The 23,241-nt window shown below is 44.9% G+C and overlaps 1 protein-coding gene across 1 annotated transcript; it reads left to right on the top strand.

Moving 5' to 3' along the window:
* The first annotated feature begins 245 nt into the window (after positions 1-245).
* Positions 246-21,681, top strand: LOC132206912 (low affinity immunoglobulin gamma Fc region receptor III-A-like). The gene is made up of 7 exons (XM_059642010.1): positions 246-267; positions 2,317-2,586; positions 12,441-12,734; positions 13,859-14,002; positions 14,755-14,820; positions 18,443-18,468; positions 21,040-21,681. Exons 1-7 carry the CDS (start codon positions 246-248, stop codon positions 21,166-21,168), a joined length of 951 nt encoding a protein of 316 aa, XP_059497993.1. The 3' UTR covers positions 21,169-21,681.
* The last annotated feature ends 1,560 nt before the right edge of the window (positions 21,682-23,241 follow it).

The raw sequence follows: 23,241 nt of genomic DNA, 5'->3' as shown, positions 1-23,241 counted from the left end.
AAATCTCACGAGCTCAGTCCTGAATCTACTTTCTAAACCCATTTCTTTTGGGCAATGGGAAAGACATCTGCGGACATTGTTAATAAACATTTCAGGGGATAGGACACATCACTTCGATGTATTTTAAAGCATGACTTACCTGGAGCAAGTTTCAAAGATGTAGCCACTGAATAATTTTCTATATGTTGACATAAAGCCCACAAAACTTATCAATTGTACCTGGTTGTGTGTTTTCAGCACAAGCGATGATTGTACAAATACAAGAAGGTATGTTGATCTCCAGTGCAGCTTCGTTTTATGACATATTGATGAACTCCACAGTGTCAGTACTGCAGCCAATGGAAAGTATTGTGGGTGCAAAAGATCTGAAACAAACACTGAGAGAGCTGGAGAAACTCAACAGGTCCGGCAGCATCTGTGGAGAGAGAGGGAGTGAGAAAATCAGAGTTAACATTTCGAGTCCTTCACACTCATGACTTTGCGTCATAGAGATTTACAACAATGGAAACAGACCCTTTGGACCAAATCATCCATGCCAACCAGATAGCCTAAATTAATCTAGTCCTATTTGGCACATATCCCGCTAATTCTCTTCCTACTCATGTACTCATCCAAATGCACTTTAAATGTAATTATACCAGCCTCCAGCGCCTCCTCTTGCAGCTGCTTCCAAGCATGCACCACCCTCTGCATTAAAAAGTTGCCTTTTAGGTCCCTTTTAAATCTTTCCCCTCTCATGTTAAACCTGTGCCCTCTGGCTCTGGACTGCCGTACCCTGGGGCAAAGACCTTGGCTATTCACTCTATTCGTGCCCCTCAGAAAGGTCACCCCTCAGCCTCCAATGCTCCAGGAAAAATAACTCCAGCCTATTCAACTTGCCCCTACAGCTCAAACCCTCCAACCCTGGCAACATCCTTGTTAATCTTTTCTGAACCCTTTCAAGTTTGTCGACATCTTTCCTGTAGCAGTATTCTAAACGTAGCCTAACCAATCTCCTCTACAGCCACAGCATGACCTCCCAACTCCTATACTCAATGAACTGACCAATGAAGGCAAACATAACAAACATCTTCTTCATTTCTTTCAACTCCCTCAATGTACTATGAACCTTCACCCCAAGGTCTCTTTGTTTGGCAGCACTCCCAGGATCCTACCATCAAGTGTGTAAGTCTTGCCCTAATTTGCCTCACTAAAATGCAACACCTCACCTTTATTTAAATTAAACTCCATCTGCACTCCTCAGCCCATCCGTGGTCTCACTGTACTCTGAGATAAACATTTTCACTGTATATTTTACCACCAAATTTGGTGTCAACTGCAAACTTAGGAACCATGCTTCTTACATTCACATCCAAATCATTTGTGTAATTGATGAAAAATAGCGGATTTGGCGGCGACCCATGCGGCACACTGCTGATCACAGGCCTTCTGACTGAAACGCAACCCTGCGCCACCATCCTGTGTATCCTACCTACAAGCCAGTTTTGTATCCAATTGTCTAGCTCTCCCTGTATTCCATGTGATGTTACCTTGCTAACCAGCCTACCATGTGGAATGTTGGCAAGCACCTTGCTGAAGTCCATTTGGACAATGTCCACCACTCTGCCTTCATCAATCTTCTTTGTCATTCTTCAAAATATTCACTCAAGTTAGTGAGACAAAATTTTCCATGCAGAACACCATGTTGGCAGTCCCTTGTACCTCGGGGATAGTGGACAGGCTTCGGGCAGTCGGGAGGTGTGTCACTCAGTGCAGGATTCCCAGCCTCTGACCCATTCTTGTAGCTTATATGGCAAGTCCAGTTCAGTTTCTGGTCAATGGTAATCCCCAGGATTCTGATAGTTGGGGGAATTCAGTGATGATAATACCATGGAAAGTCAAGGAACAGTAGTTAGATTCTCTCTCAGTGGTAACCACCTGGATGTTGATCGTGGAGGGGTCAGTGGTGGTTCAATGAACATTAAGAGAGTGATGGTAGTCAACCCCAGGATGTCGACAGTGGGGGATTCAGTGTTACACCATTGAATGTTAAGGGGCTAATAGTTAGATTCTCTCTTCGTGATAATCCCCAGGGTGTTGATAATGGGGGAATTCAGTGACGGTAATAGCATTGAATGTCAAGGAATGATAGTGAGATTTTCTATTATTTGAGACGGCCATTGCCTGGCATTTGTGTGGTGCAAATTTTACTTGCCATTTGTCAGCCCTTGCCTGGATATTGGACTGCTTAAGTTGCCAGAGCACCAAGCTGACCATCCTACTGCAGCAAGACGGTTTCAGTTCTTCCCCATGTGAATGTGTTTCTCTATGGATTAGGTTCCTCAACAGAGACTGGAACACCCGTACTAACGCTGGAGCCAATGTGGAGGAGATTCTTAACGGGTGACTGGATCATTCTTAGATGTGATGCTGGTCGAGAGCTTCATTCTGTGAGATATAAGTGGTTCGTAAACAACAATATCAAAGAGTTCAGCGAGAAGATTTACACCATTGAGGCTGCTGGAATAGAGCATAATGGGGAATACAGATGCCAAACTTTGACACAAACAACAGCCGACAGTAACAGCATTCTCGTGAGAGTATCCGGTGAGTCACGCCAGTTTTGAATTAGTCAATCTCTTTGTCTCAAGTCGCATCCCTTCAGGCATTTGAGGGGAGTTGTATTAATTCCCAGGAATGGATGGGGGTGGGAAAAGCAAAAAAAGCAGTCTCTGATGAAGGGGCTAGGCCCGAAACATCAGCTTTTGTGCTCCTGAGATGCTGCTTGGCCTGCTGTGTTCATCCAGCTTCACACTTTATTATCTATGGTATTGGGATTCTGTTGGGATAGCACCACTGCTGTTGTGATGTGCAAAGTTTGACTGGAATTTGCTGTTATGATTGTCGGTCCACCCCGCCAGCTTTTCACCAAATTCCGCCCCCTCCACCCGAGCTTTGCTGTCAAGCACTGAGCCATATGCCCATGGACTGGGCAGCTTGGTCACTTGAGAATTGTTGGTAATGGGATCCGGAAGGGCAAAGATCTGACAAAGATTCCAGGCGGGACTCTTCTGAAGGTGGGGTTGATGGGTTTGATGGACACCGTATCCTAGATCCAATATCGAGCCCAGATCTGACTGAGACTGAACGACTGTTCCCTCGCAACTCTCACAGTGAAGAGGAGATTTGAACCCACCCTTGGGTCTGTCACTCTGGTTCGCTCAGTTGCTAGTTGGTGATATGACCAGAACACCAACAGAACCCCTTGTATCATGTACAGTTCTTCACACACAGGGGACTGAGTTGGACAATCTCATTGATTGACAGAGCTCCACTCCTTGATCCTATTTTCTATGTTTCAATTCTCCTCATCCAACTCTTCAGCTTTCTACTGAACTGGCTATTTCCTTCTGTTTTTGTCCTTTCAATGTTACGATTCATTCATGTGTTTGTATGTATGACCGTCTTGTGATTTTGAGGGCATGAGTGTTTTTTTTTAATATTTCACTCAGACTGAGGGGTCTGTTCCTGCGCTGTATGACTCTGTGACCATAAGTCTAATTCATTCTTGTAATCCTTTGTTAAACACCTCCCACTGCGCAGTTTCTCTTCCACAGTGAATGCAGGACATCATCAGATGATCGGTTCTCCTTTTCAAACATTAACGTGATGCATCAAAGACAGAATTGTGGACCTCAGCCATATCTTATTACACATGTAGCCGGTGCTAACTGGTATCTCGGTAGAGCAGTGACTTGTGACACTGACGTTCTCAAATTCTGGACACATGGGATCAGAATGAGGTCATTCAGCTCATTGTGTCTGCCCCACCATACAATGAGATCGCAGCTGATCTGATCATTTACTTTCCCCCGTAACCCTCGATTCCCCTTGCAGGTTAAAAATCTCAGCCTTGAATATACACAATGACCAAGTCTCGACAGTCCTCTGCATTGAAGAATTCCACAGATTCGCTCCCCTTGGAGAGAAGAAATTCCTCCTCATCTTCACTGGGCACCCTGTATTCTAATTTGATGCTGCTTTGATCCCAGACTCTCCCAAAAAAGGAGAAAGAGCCAATGTCTCCATTTACCCTGTAATGTCCTTCTCAGGATTTTCAGTAAGTTTGCTTCCCCCCGCCTTCGAAACTTCAATGAGGATAGGCCCAACCTGCTCAACCTCCTCCTCACCAGATAGTCCCTCCATACCCACGACTGAGTGAACCTTCTCTAGACGGCCTCCAAAGCCAGTCGAACCTCCTTTAGACATGAGGCCCAAACTGTACAGTGTCTCCCAGCTGTGGTCTGACTTATGCCTTGTATGATTTTTGCAAAACCTCCCAACATTTATACTCCACTCACTTTGAAAATATGACAAGTCATGTTCCCTATGATGTCCTGAACTTAGATCCTCACTTTTTTTCTGATATATGGATGAAGACTCCCCAAATCCCTCCATCCCATAGCTTTACACAGTCTTTCTCCATTTAAACAATGTCCAGCTCCTGTGCTCTTTCTGTCAACAGGATACACTACTCCTGGAAATTAGACAATCTTTTTTTTCTATAGTTTGTACAGTGGACAGTAGTGAGGAAAGGACTCTGTGAAAGCAAAACTCATTGCCCGTTTTGAAAAGTAGTTTTCTTACCCTCATTGGAAGCATTGGTTACACAGCTGCTTGCTGAAGCAGAAGAGAAAGTCATGTTGGATGATGAGGTTGACTGAAAGGGATGTGTACAAGTAGAGATTTGGCCAGCAGCAAGAAGCTGATTGGTCTGGTTCATGCTAACATCCAGTTATTAATTCAAGTCATTTCTTTTTTGACAGCTCCTGAATTGTTTGTGAGGATTGAGACTGAGCCAGAACCTCTGTGGTATGAGCAGACATTGAGGTTGAGTTGTAACTGCACATACCCCACGCCAAATGAATTCATTTACACATTTTATCAGGAAGGTTCTGTTATTGCTGAGTTCCGGACAAGAAATAAAAGTGTTTCTTTTCGAAAGGAGCGGGCTACATTTGAGGATACAGGACGGTATCGATGCCAAATGCAGTTTGTTGATTATCCCGATGGTCCTGTGTACACATCAGCTTACAGACGTGTAGATGTGCGAGGTACATGTCACTTTAGAACCTAGGGGCCAGGAGCAGGAGGAACGCATTCAGTCCCCTGAAAGTCTGCTCCCCCATTTCCATACGACTATGGTTGATCACGTCTCAGCCTCAACTCCATTTTCCAGCCCCCATTCCCGTTAACCCATCACTGATTAAAAATCTGTCCCCTCCCTCAATTTATTCAGCATCCCAGTATCTCCCATGCACTCTGGGAGGGGTGGGTGAATTCCTACAGATTCATCCACCACCCCTTCCACCCACTTAGAGATGAGGAGGAATGGCTTCTCTCAATTTTCAATCTCCCCCATTCCCATTCTCCTGAAATCCATAGAACCTCAAAAAGTGTGGGAACAGGCCATTCAGCCCACTGAGTCCACAGTGACCCTTCAAAGCGTATCCCACCCAGACTCATCCCCATAACCCGTCATTTCCTATGGCTAACTGACCTTACGTACACCTCCCTGAACACTACAGGTAATTTAACATAGCCAATCCACCCAATTTGCAGATTTTTGGATATGGAAGGAAACTGGAGCACCTGGAGCAAATCTACACAGACAGCTGACTGAGGGGGGAATTGAACTCGAGTCACTGGCACTGTGAGGCAGCAGTGCTAACCGCTGAGCCACCTTGATATCTTGTTCCAGATTGCCCCACATGAGGAAATATCCTCTCCATTTCCTTTGTCAATCCCCCCTTTACTATCTTCTCTCCCTCAATTAGGTCTACTCACATTCTTCTAAACAGCAGACAGGGCAAGACTGCTCAATCTCTCTTCATAATACAAACTCCTCAACTCTGGAATCAATTTCATCATTCTCCTCTGAACTGCCTCCAATGCAACTACACCCCTTCTCAAGTAAGAGGACCAAAAGTCTACGCAGTACTCTGGACGCCGAAACACTAATGCCTTGCAACAACACTCAAATTCTCCTCTGTCCTATTCCTTTAGCAATTGCCAGTTCTGTTCCATATTGCCTGCTGTCTCTGTGTGCCAGCTTTCTCAGATTCATGCACAAGGACATCCAGACCCCTCTGTACCAGATCACTCTGAAGCTTCTCTCCCACTTGATTAATAATGTGCCTTTCTATTTCTTTGCTCACACTTTTCGATGTCAAATGTTGGCCCCTTCGCTGAACCTATGCATTTCTATTTATTATTTCTGCACAGAAGTCACAGAATCCCTACACTGTGGAAACAGGCCTTTTGGCCCAACAAGTCCACATTGAACCTCAGAGCATCCCACCCAGACCCATCCCCCTGTAAACCACTGAATCTACACATCCCTGAACACTACAGGCAATTTAGCATTGCCAGTTCATCTAACCTGCACAACTTTGGACTGTGGGAGATAACCAGAGCAGCCGGAGGAAACCCACGCAGACACAGGGAGAACGTGTAAACTCCACACAGACAGTCACCCAGGGCTGCAATTGAACCTGGGTCACTGGCACTGTGAGGTAGCAATGCTAACCATTGAGCCACTGTGCCACATAGCTCATTGTAGCTTAGTTTCCCAACTATTCTAGTGTCATCTTCTATCCCTCCATGCAAACCATAAATATACATTGCGAATAGCTGGGGACAAGGGCTTAACCCTGTGGGTTCCCACTCATTATAGCTTGCCAAGCAAAAAAACAGATCCATTTATCCTGATTCTCTGTTGTCTATTGACTCATCAGTCCTCTATCCAAACAAACGTAGCACTACATGGATGGGATTTTAGAAGTTGGAATTTGATTGATTTAATTCTCGTGAAATCAAGAGGGAATTGAATTTCAGAAACCAAAAAGATAACATTGATTGATTGGCGTTAATAAGGCAGTAATTGAGCAGTTTATGAGAACTGATAACATCATTGTGCTGGATCTGATATCTGTTGCTGGCTGTAATGTTTCCAGTTTTACCCTCCCACCCAGGTTAAACTGCCCCTATGTTGACTTGAAACGATTGCTGATGTTGAACCCTCAGCATCTCCCAGCCCCTGATACTCCCAGTACTGATATCAGGCTGACTGGTTTATAATTCACAGTTTTGCTTCCACCACCATTTTTAAATAGTAAGGTTACATCAGCTACCCTATAATGTGTCGGAACTGTTTCAGAGTCTGTAGGATCTTGGAACATGGTCACTGATGCATCCATTAATTCTAAGGCAAGTTACTTAAACACACTGGGATAATAAAATGTGAGGCTGGATGAACACAGCAGGCCAAGCAGCATCTCAGGAGCTGCTTGGCCTGCTGTGTTCATCCAGCCTCACATTTTATTATCTTGGCATTCTCCAGCATCTGCAGTTCCCATTATCTCTAAACACACTGGGATGTAGATTGTCAGTTCCTGGGGATTTACCAACCTTCAATCGCATCAATTTGCCCAGCAATATTTCTTTACTTCTTCCATCTCACCAGTCTCTTTGATTGCCATCATTTCCAGTAAATTTTTCATACTCTCCTGTGTGAAGACATAATTGAAGTATGAATTTATTTTGTCAGCCATTTCTTTGTTCCCCATTATAAAGTCCCTTGTTTCTGACTGTAAAAGACTTACATTAGTTTTCACCAAACTTCTTTTTACACACTTGCAGAAGTTTTCACAGTCAGTTCTTCTGTTCCCTGCAAACTTACACTCATACTCTAGTTTACCTTTCTCAATGCATCGCTTAGATCTCTCTTGCTGTCATCTAAACTGTTCCCAATTCTTGGGGCTATTCTTTATTTTTCTTGCCAATTTTTATGCCTTTTTTGCAGTTAGTGCTATCTTCAACTTCCTTTGGAAGCCAGGGTTTGGCCAGTGTTCTCTTTGCACTCTTGAGTCAGGTTGTAAGAAATAATTTCTGTAGCTCATCTATTTGTCATTGAATGTTCGGCACTGCCTACCCACTCTCGTTCCTTTCAGTAGCATTTTCCAATCCATCGCAGTCAACTCGCACTTCAAACATTGCAGTTTTCCACATGAAGATTCAGGCATCTCGTCCCAGAAACAGACTCACGTTCTGATTGCTCATCCCAAGCAATCTCTCAGGACTGCACTTCCAATCATTCCAACAAAATCTAAATGCAGCAAACATTCGCTGATGCATAAAGCCATTTAGTCTCCATCCAGGCTTCCAAACTCTTTTTAGAAGGAATGGTGTCAGAAATACTTGCGCGTTAATGATTAACATCACGTGCAGAGATGAAAATAGACAGTTAATTGCTCCTGAAATAGCTCCACAGAGGCTAGTATCCAGTCACCAAGTCACCCTTTAATTACACTTGTACAGTACATGACACTGACTGAGGCAACTCAGAGCTGGCTTCTGAAGTGAGCAGAAACTCTGACACAATCCCTTATGCCTTTCAACCAGGACTCGGCTTAGACAAGGTAAACAGCCCCAATCAGGGAGCTTAGATTCTATGAGGTCCATGCAGCTGAACTTGTTACACTTAGTACAGCTGTGAAGCAGATATCCAAGCCACAAACATTGAAAATGGTGAAGCAAAATTATATGGTTTTTGTCACAAAAAAATTTAACCGTTCTGTCAATTTCAGAAAATCCGGTGATACTTCAGGTGGGTCCCAGACTGCAGAGAGATGGTGATCCCATCACACTGAATTGTCAGTGTACCCAGGACTATGTGTGTGGGACGGGACAAATTTACTTCTACAGAAATGAGACCCTCCTGAACTCTGATTCCATGCCTCACAACGTCCATCGTATCCACCGAGCAACCCTAATAGATTCAGGGTGGTACTGCTGTGCGATTTTCCAGAACCTTTCAGAATTCCTGTCCCTCTGGGTGGAAGTCACTGTCCAGAGTGAGTCAACCAAGGGGCCAGGGTGTGGTGAGGGGGTGGTGGGTGTGTTGGGGATGTGGGAGGAGGCTGACACAGGATAGAAACCAAGTTTCACTGCGCTGATCTGGCCAAAAATTAAAACGGCGCCTTTTGGTTGGCATCTTGAAACTGATCAGGACATTTTGCAAGGGGGAGCAGTTCAATATTGGCAATGGAAAAGAGGAGATGGATTGGGACTCTGGTCGCCACGGAGAGTGCACCAGTCGATGACAATTAGTCAGAAATGCATCTGCCAGTTTAACAGACGTCAAATGTCATCTTGTATTGCTGTTGGAACAGCCCCAGTTTTTCAGTCTACATTTAGCTGCTGGGACTGAGGAGGGTTAAATCCATGAGGAGGGTTCTGTAATTGGTAGATCACCAACATTCATCTCTGCTCTGATCCCGAGACCAGTTTCTTCCTGGAGCTCATTTGGTTGTGAGTGGCCTCTTTCTGTGTAATTTGGCCTGACTCTGTGCAAGAGTTTTGCATGTGCATGATGCATGTAACCTGATTGTCCTCCAAGTGTGAAGAACATAAAATGTGGGAGTGGGAATAGGCCATTCAGCCCGTCGAGTCCACTCCACACTTCAATGGGAGCGTGTCTGATCTGATCATCCTCAACTCCACTTTCCTGCCTTCCCCCCACCTCATCCCCCATCACCCTCAATTCCCCTTCCTGATGAAATCTCCATCTCTGCTTGAATATACTAAATGGCCCAGCCTTGACAGCCCTCTGTGGTAAATTATTCTGCAGATTAGCTCCCCTCAGTGAAAATAATTTCCTCCTCATCCCCAACTTCAATAGGAAGCTCCCCTTATTCTGAGATGATGCCCCTCTGGTCATACACTCTCCCACACAAAAGGAAGCAACTACTGTCTGCATCTCCCCTGTCAGGTTCCTGTAATAATCTTCAATAAGGTCACCTCTAATTCTTCTAAACACCAATGAGGACAGGCCGTACCTACTCAACCTCTCCCTCAAAAGATAATCTCTCCGTATCTGGGATCAGCCGAGTGAACCTTCTCTGGGCTGCCTCCACTGCCCAGGCTATCTTTGTTCAGATATGGGAACCCAGAACTGTTCTCAGGAGTCCAAATTCGATAAATACGAGATAAAAGTGAAGTGTTGTATTTTGGTGAGGCAAATCAGGGTAGAGCTTATATATTTAATGCAAGCATCTTGGGGAATATTGTTGAATAAAGGGACATAGAGGATGCAGGTTCATAGTTCCTTGAAAGGTGAGTTGCAGGCAGACAGGATTCTGACAAAGGTGTTCAGTACACTTGCCTTCATTGTTCAGTGCAATGTGTATCAGGGTTGCGATTTCACGTTGCAGCTGTACAAGACATTGATAAAGCCATTTTAGGAATATGGCATTGAATTCTGGTCTCCTTGCTAGGAACGATGTCCTTCAGCTGGAAAAGGTTTTGAAAAGATTTACAAGAATGTTGCTGGGGCTGTCAGGTTTGAGGGAGACGGAAAGGCTGAATAGGCTGGAGCTATTATCCCTGGAGCGTCGAGGGCTGAGGTTTATAAAGTATAGAAGTTTAGAAAATCATGTGGGGCATGGATCAGGTGAATAGCCAAGGTCTTCGCCAGTGTAGGGGTGTCCATAACTAGATGGCATTGGTTTAAGGTGAGAGGGGACAAGTTTAAAGGGGACCTAAGGGACAATACTTTTCACACAGAGAGTGGTGCTTGCATGGAATGAGCTGCCAGAGGAAGTCATAGAGATGGGTACAATCACAACATTTAAAAGGCATCTGAATAGGTACATGAATGGGAAAGGCTCAGAAGGATATGATTCCAAATGCTGGCAAATAGGACAAGATTAATTTAGGATATCTGGTCAACATGCATGAGTTGGAATGAGGGGCCTGTTTCCATGCTGTACATCTGTGTAACTGTACCGTTTAGCTCCGTTTGCTATTCCTCAGATACTGAAGCAACCTGTGTGCAAATGTAGCAGGTTCTGGATAATATCCAGGCTTATGCTGACAAGTGGCAAGTAAAATCTGCACCACACAAATAAGAAAGACTCTAATCATAATCTCTTGATGTTCAGTTGTATTACCATCACTGAATCCCCTCATTATTTGCATCCTGGGGATACCATTGAGAGAAAATCTAACTATCACCTCTGAATATTTAATGGTATTACTGTCACTGAATTCCCCCACTACCAACATCCTGGGGACTGTCATTGACCAAAAACTGAACTGGATTCATCATTTCAATACTGTGGCTGCAAGAGCAGACCAGAGGCGAAGAATACTGCAGCGAGTAACTCACCTCCAGATTCCCGCCAAAGCCTGTCCACCATCGACAAGGCACAAGTCGGGAGTGTGATGCAATATTCCCCACTTGGCTGGATGAGTACAACTCCAACAGCACTCGAGAGGCTCAACACGATCCAGGACAAAGCAGCTGCCACTTGATTGGCACCACATCCACTTCCTCCACCATCAATGGTCAGCCGCAGCAGAGTGTACCATCTATGAGACTACTGCAGAAATTCATCAAAGATCCGAAGACAGCACTTTCCAAACCCATGATCACATCATCTAGAAGGAAAGGGAGGCAGATATAGGGCAAGACCAACCCCTGCACGTTCCCCTCCAAGCCACTCACCATCCTGACTTAGAAATATATCAGCCATTCCTTCAGTGTCACTGTGTCAAAGTCCTGGAATTCCCTTCCTCATGGCGTTTGTGCCCAATATTGCACATGGACTGCAGTGGTTCAAGAAGACAGCTCACTATCACTTTCTCAAGGGGAAAACTAGGGACAAAGTTGATTAATATCGGGCCTCGCCAATCATATCCATGTCTCATAAGTAGAAAATAAAGTGAATTCAGTAAGGGACAAAGAGTTCAAGTGAGGTTGACTTGAAATCTGTTAAGTGTGTTAATTGTTGTTTCAAGTTTTCAGTCCCAGTAAGGTTGATCAACATTTGTTATCTTTATTATTGTAAGGTCAAAGAAAACAAAATTATTATAAGTAAATGCACATCAGATATTATCAACCTAAATGAAGTAAATTAAGGTAAGACAGCACAGATCAGTCATGTGTATTGCATGTTTTAATATGTGGGAAATCATGGATGTTACAGGTGACCAGCATATGATTCCTTCCATCATAGCATCACAGAAAATAGGAGCAGGAGTAGGGGACATTCGGCCCTTTGAAGCCTGCTTCACCATTCAATCCGATCATGGGTGATCATCAGTCTCAGTGCTCTGGTTCCCCTTTCCCCCCCATACCCTTTGATCCCTTTAGCCTTAAGAACGAGCCCTGATGAAAATAGGATTAGAAAAGCAAGGTGCTTGTTTTTGACAGGCAAGCCATTTTGGGTGAACGGGCCTGTTTCTGTCCTGAAAACGCAGTAACTATATCTGATTCTGCACCTTCACCACTGGGGATCTGTCCCTGAAAAGTCATGTCCGTGTGCAGTATGTGATGGGATCCTCTCTTTTGCTGCTGGGGATTTAATTGATGCCTGAATTTTCTCTCTCCTCCCCAGTCCCTGTGAGCTGCCCATCCATCAGCTCAGATCTGAAGGAGCCCGCTGTGTCCATCGGTGACCACTTTCCCATCCGGTGTACGTCTGAAAATGGGACACTGCCTATAAACCTCATGCTTTACCACGACCACCACCCCCACCCCCTGAGGAACACAACAGTCGTTGACTCCAGGACAGCCACCTTCCATGTCACCGTGCCACCTGATGGGGAGGGCGCTGCGTACTCCTGTGGTGCTGCCAATGCCGTTGCCCACGTTATCAACTGCAGTGAGCCGCTCGTCCTCACTGTGTCAGGTATGGATCAAAATGGAAGGAGCCATCAGTTGTAGATTGCCGTGTTATCTGAGGGGACATGGTATGCTGGTTCGGTGCATTAGCTACAGGAAATGTAGTGTTTTCGGGATGGGGTAGGGGGATGGGGATGGGCCTTGGTGGGATGCATTGACACTGTAGGATTCTATAATTTTATGATATCCTGTGGACCAAAGGTGGGGAACTGACGCAGGAGTACAGTTGCACTCTCCTATTTTGTATTGTCTTTCAACATTCTTCCCACCAAAGTGCATCAGTTCACACGGCATGGAACTGGACCTGCCACCAATCTGCCCACGCCACCAACTTGTCAATGTCCTTTCGGAGTTTCACATGGTCTTCCTCAAGTTTACAGTTCTCCATGTTTAGTTTCATTTGCACACTTGGAACTAGCCCCCCAGAACAGCAAGATCCAGTTTGTTAACATATTGAGTGAAGTAAGAGCCCGAAAGCCATTCCCGGGGGAGTTCCACTAGAAGCTTTTCTCCATCCTGAAAAATATCCATCGACCATCACTCTCTGTGTCCTGCCACTTGGTCACTTTCGAGTCCATATTTGTACTGTCTTTAGAATAGAAATTGCTGCTATTAGCAGGGGGAAGCTTATACCATAAATGCAGGCAGGATGTTCCTGATGACTGGGGGGAAGAGTCCGGAACCAGAGGCTCTCAGGCTAAAGGAGATGGGATAGGATTGAGATGAGGGGAAAGGTGAGAGTGGGGAAGTGTGGAATTCTCTACCACAGAAAGCCAAAGAACATTTGTCTGTGCAGATTTATAACAAATGAGGAGGAATTCACTCCCACAGAGAGAGTGTGTGGTGGGTGCCAGACACTGAATAAATTTAAGGCAAAGGCAGATTTTTAATCAGTTAAAGGGAGTGAGGACGGGGAAGTGGAGTTAAAGCAGAGATGAGATCAGTCACAGTTGTATTGAATGAGAGGGGTTGAATGTCCTACTCCTGCTCCTGGCCCTTACGTATCTGGCCTCCATAGCATCCTCCACCAATTCAATGGGATCGCTTCCCTGCTTTCTCACCTGAAGTATTACATTCAGTGACTTTGTGACAATCAGAGTGATCTTTGGTTTTCCCAATTCTATGTTCCAGGTCCCACTGGGAAATTTGCTCTGCAGGTCGGAGGTTCTGCTGTTGCTGCCGTTCTCCTCATTGTTTTCCTGCTTCTGTTTGCTGTCTGCAAACTCCATCATAAAGAGAGACATCAGGACACCTCTGGTTCCCAATCCAGGAGAGGTCAGTTTGTGACCGTGTGCCTGAGGGACAATGAATGTGTTTCCTTGTACAGGTTCTGATAAAAGTAGGGATCGGTGTTGGGTCTGCTGTTTGGCATTTATATAAATGATTTGGATGAGAATTTAGGAAGCACAGTTCATACATTTGCACCAAAATTGGTAGTATGGTCAAGACTGAAGAAGGTTATTTCAGATTATCAAGAAGATCTTGAGTAATTGGGTTAATGGACTAAAGAGTGGCAGATGGAGTTTAATTTGGATAAAAGTGAGGTATGGCATTTTGGTAAAACAAACGAAGGCAGGGCTCATACAGTTAATGGTGGGGCCCTGGGGAGTGTTGTTGAACAGAGAGACCGAGAGGTTCAGTTACACAGTTTTGTGAAAATTACATCACAGGTAGAAAGGGTGGTTAAGGAGGTGTTTGGTGTGCTTGCCTTCATTGTTCAAAGCATTGATTCTGATACCTTTCCACATCTCACTCCTGAGTTCCGATGGAGATTCACACCGGATCTGAAACGTTAACTGTTTCTCTCTCTCTCTCTCTCTCTCTCTGCAGATGCTGCCGAACCTGCTGTGTTTCTCCAGAACTTTCTGTCTTTGTTAGCTGTGACATTGACAGTTTTTTCTCTCTCTCTTTTTCTGTTTCCACAGATGCTGTTGAATTTCTCCAGCACTTTGTGTTTATAACATGTCATGTTAACGCTCTGTCTCTCTCTCTCTCTTGGAATCTTATAAAGTGTGTTCTTGTTTCAGACACCAGCAGCCCCAATCATGATGAAATTGTGTACTCTGTTGTCCAAGCAAAGAAGAAAGAAGGAGGTAACATGTTTCTAAATAACTTTGCATCACTGTTTCAGAAAGGAAACACAAGGCTCTGTGATAACATCTTATGGGAATAGGGTCCATGTGACTGTAGGAGCAGAACAAGGCCATTCAACCCATCTCCTGTGTTCCACCAGTCAACAAGATTGCAGCTGATCTAATCATCCTCAACTCCACTTCCTCCCCTATATCTCTCTCAATTAAAAATCGCAGCCTTGAATATACTTCATGACTCAGCCTTGACAGGTCTGTGTAGTAAAGAATTCCACAGATTTTCTTCCCTTGGAGTGAAGAAATTCCTCCTCATATCTGTCTTCAGTGGGCGGCCTCCCTTATTCAGAGACGATGCATCTGGTCCCAGACTCTCCGACACAAAGGGAAACAACCTCTCTCCGCATTTCTCCTGCCAAGTACTTCCGAGAATCTTCAATCTTCTAAACTCCAATGAGTACAGGCCCAACCTATTCAACCTCACCCTCAAACAGTCCCTCCATCCCTGGGATCAGATCTTCTCCAACTGCCTCCAATGCCCAGTTTATCTTTCCTCAGATACGGGGCCCCAAAACCATATCACAGCTATTGTCTGACTAGTGCCTTGTAGAGTTTTAGCAGAAATATCCCCACTTTTATACTCCACTACCTTTGAATTAAAGGCCAACTTTTCATTTGCCTTCCATTTGCACATCCATGGGAAGTACTGAGGCATTGACAATTTTCTGAGAAAGGCTGTGGAAGTCCGAAGCACACACGGACTTGGGAATTCTAGTTCAGGATTCTCTTCAGGTTATCAGGCAGATTCAATTGGCAGTTAAGAAGGTAAATGCAATGTTTGCATTCATTTCAAGAGGGTTAGAATACAATAGCAAAGATGTACTGCTCGTGTCTTATAAAGGCTCTGGTCAGACTACCTTTGGAATATTGTGAGCAGTTTTGGGCTCTGTATCCAAGGAAGAATGAGCTGGCCTCAGAGGATGTCCAGAGCAGGTTTACAAGAATGATCCCAGGGATAAAGGGCATGTCATATGAGAAGCGTTTGAGGACGATGGGTCTGTAATTGATGAAGTGTAGAAGGATGAGGGATGATCTGTTGAAAACTTTAAGAATGCTGGGATGCCTGAGTAGAGTGGACATGGAGAAGATGTTTCCCAGAGTAGGAGAGTAGGACCTATGGGCACAGCCTCGGTGTGAAGAGACGACCCTTTAGAACTGAGATGAGGAAGAATTTCTTCAGCCAGAGGGTGTTGAATCTGTGAAACGCACTGCCACAGAGGGCTGTGGAGACCAAGTCATCAAGTGTTTTTAATACAGAGATCGATATGTTCTGATTAATAACGGGATCAAGGGTTATGGGGAGATGGCAGCAGGATGTGGTCGAGAAAGATATCAACCATGACTGAATGACAAAGCAGACTCCTATGGGCCAAATTCTGCTCCGATACCTTATGGTCTGTGATCATACCCCCTGAATTTAAATGCTAGCTTTTGGCGATTCACACATGAGGACTGTCAAATCCCTCAATCCCACAGCTTTTGCAGTCTTTCTCCATTTAAATAATCTTTAACTCCTCTGTTTTTCTTCTATCACATTGTATTTCCCCACGTAATATTCATCAACTAAGTTTTTGCACCTTCACTTAACCGCATCTATGTCCCTCTTGGCACACTCACCACTTGCTTCCCATCGGTTTTTGCATCACCTGTAAACTTGGTATCGCCTTACTAACAGTGAGTGTGAATCCATGATCATGTGCCTCTGAACAAAAACCATCTGGGTTCACTAGCATCCTTCAGGGAGGGAAATCTGCTGTTCTTACCTAATCTAGCCCGACACATGACTCCAGACCCACAACGATGTGGTTGACATCTGACTGCCCACTGGGACAATTAGGGATGGAGGCAATAAATGTTGGGTCCAGTCCATGATGTCCACATCCCACAAAAGTAAACTAGTATTGGCTCAGTGCACATCCAAGCAGAATCAGGTCATTCAGCCCATTGATTCTGCTCTGCCATTCAATATGATATGGGATTCCTTAGCCAACCTTGTCCAAATTAGTCTTGTTTTCCTTCATCTCTCTCTCACTCATCCAATGAGCTTGAACTCCAACATTCCCTTAATCTGTGCTCTATTCCTTCAGTGTGATAACGTAGTCTGACACTTCTCCACCAAGCACAGGGGCTTTCTCAACCACTCCCCCTTACTCCCACAGGGATATCTCGACTCAAATGTCTCATCCATCAGATGGTGTGCGTATGTCAGAACTGACTGAAACCAACTTCTGTCTGCACTGCTTCATGGAAGTGTATTCCCCTTGGGCTTTTCCTCCTGTATCCTTGTGCACCCATTTCTATCCAACTCTGCATCCACTATCCCTTCTCCATTGAACCTGCCTCCACAACATTCCCAGGCAGTACACACTACACCCTCACTACTAGCTGGGTGAAAAGGTTTATTCATCACATCTGTCCCCCACCGCACTCTGTTTCCACATCACTGTAAATCTATACACCTTCTCCCTCTTTTCCACATGGGAACAGCTTTTCCCTCTCAACTCTGTCCAGCCCCTGCTCACGATTTTGAAAACCTCCCACTCTCTCTGCCTTCTCTTCTCCCAGGCAGAACAGTCCCCGATTGCTGGACTTTCTCATCCCTGGAACCTGGTTCTTCTGAATCAATCACACAAGCCAGCCTTTTATCCACTGACTCCATCTATACTTCCCACTGCCTCAGGAAAGCAGCCAACATAATCGAAGACCCCCGACTGTACCAGTTATATTCTTTTGCAGCCTCTTCCGTTGGGCAGAAGATCCCGAAGTTTGAAAATGCCTACCAGCAAATTCCAGAACAGCTTCTTCCCCATTGTTATCAGGCTTTTGAACGGACCTCTCAAACGTTAAAGTTGTCTGTCTCTCTCTCTGTTTCTGTTCTGTGACTGTAACACTGGATTCTGCGATTGTAGGAACTGCAGATGCTGGAGAATCTCAGATAACAATGTGTCGAGCTGGATGAACACAACAGGCCAAGTAGCATCAGAAGAGCAGAAAGGCTGATATTTCAGGGTCTAGGCCCGAAACGCAGCCTTCCTGCTCCTCTGGTGCTGCTTGGCCTGCTGTGTTCAGCCAGCTTTACACCTTCTTATCTCTACACTAGATTCTGCACTTGGTTCTGCTGCCCTGATGCAGTTTGTACTGTACTACCTGCCTACAGAGCACATAAAACAAGACTTTTCACTGCATCTCTGTTCATGTGACACCAGTAAATCAAATCAAAAAGTGCTTCGGTGCACATTCTCTCTCTCTCTCTCTTGGATGCGTTCGTATCTTTCCTGTAATGTGGCACCCAGACTGCAGGCAACGCTCCAGCTGATGCCTCGTAAGTGTTTTGTAAAACTTCAGCCTTCTCTTCCTGCTGCTGGGCTCCACGCCCCTATTAATAAAGCCAAGGGCACTGTGTGCTTTCGTAACTGAGCTGTCCCCTTGTCCTGTCACCCCCAGCCTTGTCTGCTCCTGCACCCGCTTTTCTTAAGCGACACACACCACAGTTAATGCCGAGAGAGACGGTAAATGAAATGTTGAGCCATATTGTGCACTTAAACCTTTTTTTGGTTATTCCTTCCAGGCTCCGTCAGGACAAGAAGAGAACCAGTAAGTTTTTATTGTTTCAGAGACCTTTACAGGACAAGGAGGGGTGCCAGTCAGCAAAGATCTGTAAGGAACATTGCCCTCATCTTTGACCTTAGGAGGCTATGGCAATGCAGTTGTACATCTAAATACTTCTTCAATGTGATGAGGGTTTCTGCCTGTCCCACTTTTACAGGCAGCGAGTTCCAGATTCCCCACCATCCTCTGGATGAACGATATTCTACTCAAGGTTCTTTTTAGCTTTATATCCATGATGCCTGCTTACCCATCCCTCTACGTGTTGGAAATATGCCTTGCAACTATGTCTCTCACAGTCTAATATAGCTCTACCAGGTCCCCCCTCAACCTTCTCTGCTCCCATCTGACCTTATCCATCCTTTTGTTCTGCCTGAAATGTCCCATCCCAGGCAACATCCTGGTCAGTCTCCTCTGCACCCTGCCCAATGCAAACACATCCTTCCTATGGTGCTCCAGCTGTGGCCTCACCAAAGTCCTGTCCAGCTCCAACATCACCTACCCACTGTTATAATCTATGCCTGTACTAATAAAGGCAAATATCCTGAATGCCTTCTTAACTACTTAACTATCTTCTGGAAAATGTGGACTAGCACCCCGAGAATTTCACTACTGTAGGATCTTATGACATTTTGTCTACATCTTTGACTTGTTATCCCTGCCCAAGTGCATTAAAACTATCAGAGGTAGGCCATTTAGCACTTAATGTCTGCATCCCCTGTTCACTAAGATCACAGCTGATCTTATCATCCTCAACTTCACTTTCTGCCCCATAACCCTCGATTGCCCTTCCTAATTGAAAATCTCAGCCTTGAATATACTTCACAGCCCAGCCTTGACAACCGTCTGCAGTCAAGACTTCTACAGATTCACTCCTCTCAGAAAGAAGAAATTCCTCCTCACCTCCACCTTGATTGGCCACCCCATGCCCGCTCCCCCCCCCCCCCGCCTTTATTCTGAGATGATGCCCCTCTGGTCCCAGAATCTTCCACAGAAGGGGAAACAACCTTTCTCTACATCTCCCCATATCATCCAGAATTCTTCAATTATTTCTTCTGGTACTTCTAAACTCCAATGAAGGCAGGCTTGAACTACTCAAACTCTCCTTCATCGAACAGGCTCTCCATACCTAGGATCAGCTGAGTGAACCTTCTCTGAGCTGCCCCCGTGCCCAGTCTATCTCTCCTCAGATATGGGGCCCCAAAACTGTGTTCCAACTGTGGTCTCACTCATGCTTTGTGAGGTTTACACAAAGCCTTCCATCTTTTATATCACATTCCCTTCAAAATAAAGACTATTATGACCCGCTGAACTTGGACTCTTGCTTTTTGTGATTCATGGACAAGGAATCCCAATCCCTCAGGCCCGTAGCTTTCCATAGTCTTTCTCTATTTAAATAATAAGTAATTATATTAATTTCACCAATGTCTCATGTATTGGGTAATCATTACAATGGGTCTGATCAAGTGAACCATGTCGTAAACACCCAACTAGCTCTCTGATCTTGGGGATGGTGGTCATCACTGAATGGTATCATCACGATTAATCTGGAGACCCAGGTTCAAATCCTGCCATGGCAAAGGGTGGAATTTGAATTAATCAAAGTCATGAATTCGGTGTCTAATGATGGCCATCACCAGAGGAGAACCACATCTGGATCACTAATGTCCTTTTGGGAAAGAAATCTGTCATTCTTACCTGGCCTTGCCTACATGTGACTCCATACCCCACAGCAAAGTGTTAGACTCCTAACTGTACTCTGGGCAATTAGTAATTGGCAAAAAATGTTGTCCTCGTGAGTGGCACCCACATCGATGAATAAATATTTTTAAAAAATGAATGTCCTTGACAGAAGGCAATCTGTACCCAGTCTGGTTTTCCATGTGAACCCAGGCTCATAGTAGAGTAGTTCGCTCTCAAAATGAGAATGTAATCCTAAATGGTTCATTCTTGCTCATTCTTTTTTTAAAACTTAATGACTTCCTTCCTCACTTTCCCAGACTGATTCCTGAAATAAGAAGACTGACGAATGAGGACAGACTAAATCAATTAGGATTATATTCACTGGAGTTGAGAAGAATGGGGTGGAGGGATCTCACAGCAACCTGTACAATTCTAAGACAGTAAAGCCAGGAGGATGTTCCCAATGATGGAGTAGGGGTGGAGGTGGAGGTGGGGTTGGAGTTGGGGGTGGGGTTGTCTTGAACCAAGGGGTGATGGTCTGAAGGAGATGGTTGAGGCTGAGATGGGGAGAAAAGTCTTCACCCAGAGAGTGAGGAATCTCTGGATTTCTCTACCACAGAAGTGGTCATGGCCAGAACACTGAATATTGTTCAGGAGGAGTTGGATAGAGCTCTTAGCTGGCTTAAGGAAGAAAGTGGAGAAAAGGGGACTGAATTGAATGATCCCACTGAATGGACAGAGCAGGCTGGAAGGGGTGAATGGCCTACTCCTGCTCCTATATGCTCTGTCCTTCAACCCCTTTGTTCAAGGCAAGTTAGAAAAATGGTCAGAAAGTGCAATAAACCTTGGATTAAGACAATGTCTGTTCCCTTGCAGCAGGAGTCTGACAGTCGTGTGACTTATGCGTCATTAATGTACCTTGAAACACCAAAGGTCCGAGAGGCAAGTGCCAGAGGGGAGGAAGAAAATGGCTCGTCCATCTACCAGAACTTTCAGAGGAGGTAGTCACAGAGATCTGCTGCCCCTGCTGATGAGGAAGAGAAGTTCCTTCTGGTGGCAGGCAGGGGTCTGTTCATTTGTCATCTTCAACTGAAGAATGGACCAAATCAACATGGGAACTTCACATCAGAGAAATGTCACCTGGTTGTTCTGTCATTCTAGAATGCAGTTAGTTCCCCAAATGCTGTGCACATATCCCTAACCCTCAGTAGCCGTAGATGAACAGGATGTCTTCTGCCCAAAGCTATGGTTTAACATCTTCACCCAATTCTAAATCCTCATGTTTGGGAGCCACGTAGCAATGGACTGCTGCCTCATATAGAGTCATGCAGCACAGAAACTGACCCTTTGATCCAACTTGTCCATGCCAACCAAACTTCCCAAACTGAGCTCACCCCTCCTGCCTGTGCTTGGCTCATATCCCTCCAAACATTTCTTATTCATTCATTTATCCAAGTGTCCTTTAAACATTGTAAGTGTACCCGCATCCATCACTTCCTCTGGAAGTTCATTCCATACTTAAACAAGTCTGTAAAAATGTAGCCCTCATGTCTTTTTTAATACCTGTCTCTTCTCACCTCAAAAGAATGCTCTCTTGTCTTAAAATTCCCCACCCTATAAGATTTTATAAACCTCTATAACCTCTCAATCTTCAAATTGTGCAAATAGTTGCTGCCTCTCTTTATAACTCAATTCCTCCATTCCCTGTAATACACTTGTCAATCTTTTCTGCACCCTTCTCAGTTTAATAATATCCTTCCTATAACAGGGCAACCAGAACCGCACACAATACTCCAGAACGGGACCTGATCACACATACCCTCGAAGTTAGTGCAAAGGGAGGGAAGTGATGGTTGAGCCCCTTGCTGAGATACTTGTGTCATTGATAGCCACAGGTGAGGTGCCAGAAGACTGGATTTTGGATAAAGTGGTGTCACCATTCAAGAAAAGTGGTTAAAAAAAAACATGGGAACTATTGACCAGTGAGCCTGACATCAGTGTTGGACAAGTTGTTGTAGGGGATCCTAAGGGACAGGATTTACATGTATTTGGAAAGACAAGGACTGATTAGGGATAGTCAATGTGGCTTTGTCCTTGGGAAATCATGTGGTACTAACTTAATTGAGTCTTTTGAAGATGTAACGAAGAGGATTGATGAAGACAGAGCAGTGGATGTGATCTATATGGATTTCTGTAAGGCATTCGACAAGGTTCCTCACAGTCGACTTGTCAGCAAGGTTACATCACATGGAATACAGGGAAAACTAGCCATCTGGATGCAGAACTGGCTCGAAGGTAGGAGATCGAGGGTGGCAGTGGAGGGTTGCTTTTCAGACTGGAGTCCTGTGACCAGCGATGTGTCACAAGAATTGGTGCTGGTTCCATTTTTGCCATTTGTATAAAATATTTGGATGCGAACATATGGTTAGTAACTTTGCAGATGACACTAACGTTGGTGATGTGGTAGACGGCCAAGAAGATTACTGCTGAGTGCAGTGGGACCTTGGTCGGATGGGCTGAGGAGTGGTAGATGGAGTTTAATTTAGATAAGTGGGAGGTGCTGCTTTTTGGAAAGACTAATTAGGGCAGAACTTATTCACTTAATGGTAAGGTCCTGGGGAGTGCTGTTGAACAGAGAGACCTTGGAGTGCAGGTTCATAGTTTGTTGAAAGTGGAGTTGCAGGTGGACAGGATAGTGAAGAAGGCATTTGGAATGCTTGCCTTTATTAGTCAATACATTGAGGATAGGAGTTGGGAGGTCACGTTGCAGTGAAAAAGGACATTGGTGAGGCCACTTTTGCAATACTGTGTTCAATTCTGGTCTCCCTGCTATAGGAAGCATGTGGTGAAACTTGAAAGGGTTGAGAAAAGATTCATGAGGATGTTGCCAGGTTTGGAGGGTTTGTTTGAGCTATAGGGAGAGGCTGGACAGTCTGGGACTAATTTCCCTGAAGCTTCGGAGGCTGAGGGGTGACATTATTGAGCTTTATAAAATTATGTGGGGCATAGACAGGGTGTATAGCCAAGGTATTTTCCCTAGAGTACCAGAACCGAAACTAGAGGGCATAGGTTAAGGTG

Source organism: Stegostoma tigrinum, chromosome 44 (genome assembly GCF_030684315.1).
Source record: "Stegostoma tigrinum isolate sSteTig4 chromosome 44, sSteTig4.hap1, whole genome shotgun sequence".
Classification (NCBI taxonomy): Eukaryota; Metazoa; Chordata; class Chondrichthyes; order Orectolobiformes; family Stegostomatidae; genus Stegostoma; species Stegostoma tigrinum.
The sequence above is the reverse complement of the archived record's forward strand: the minus strand, read 5'-3'. Positions and strand labels throughout refer to the sequence as shown.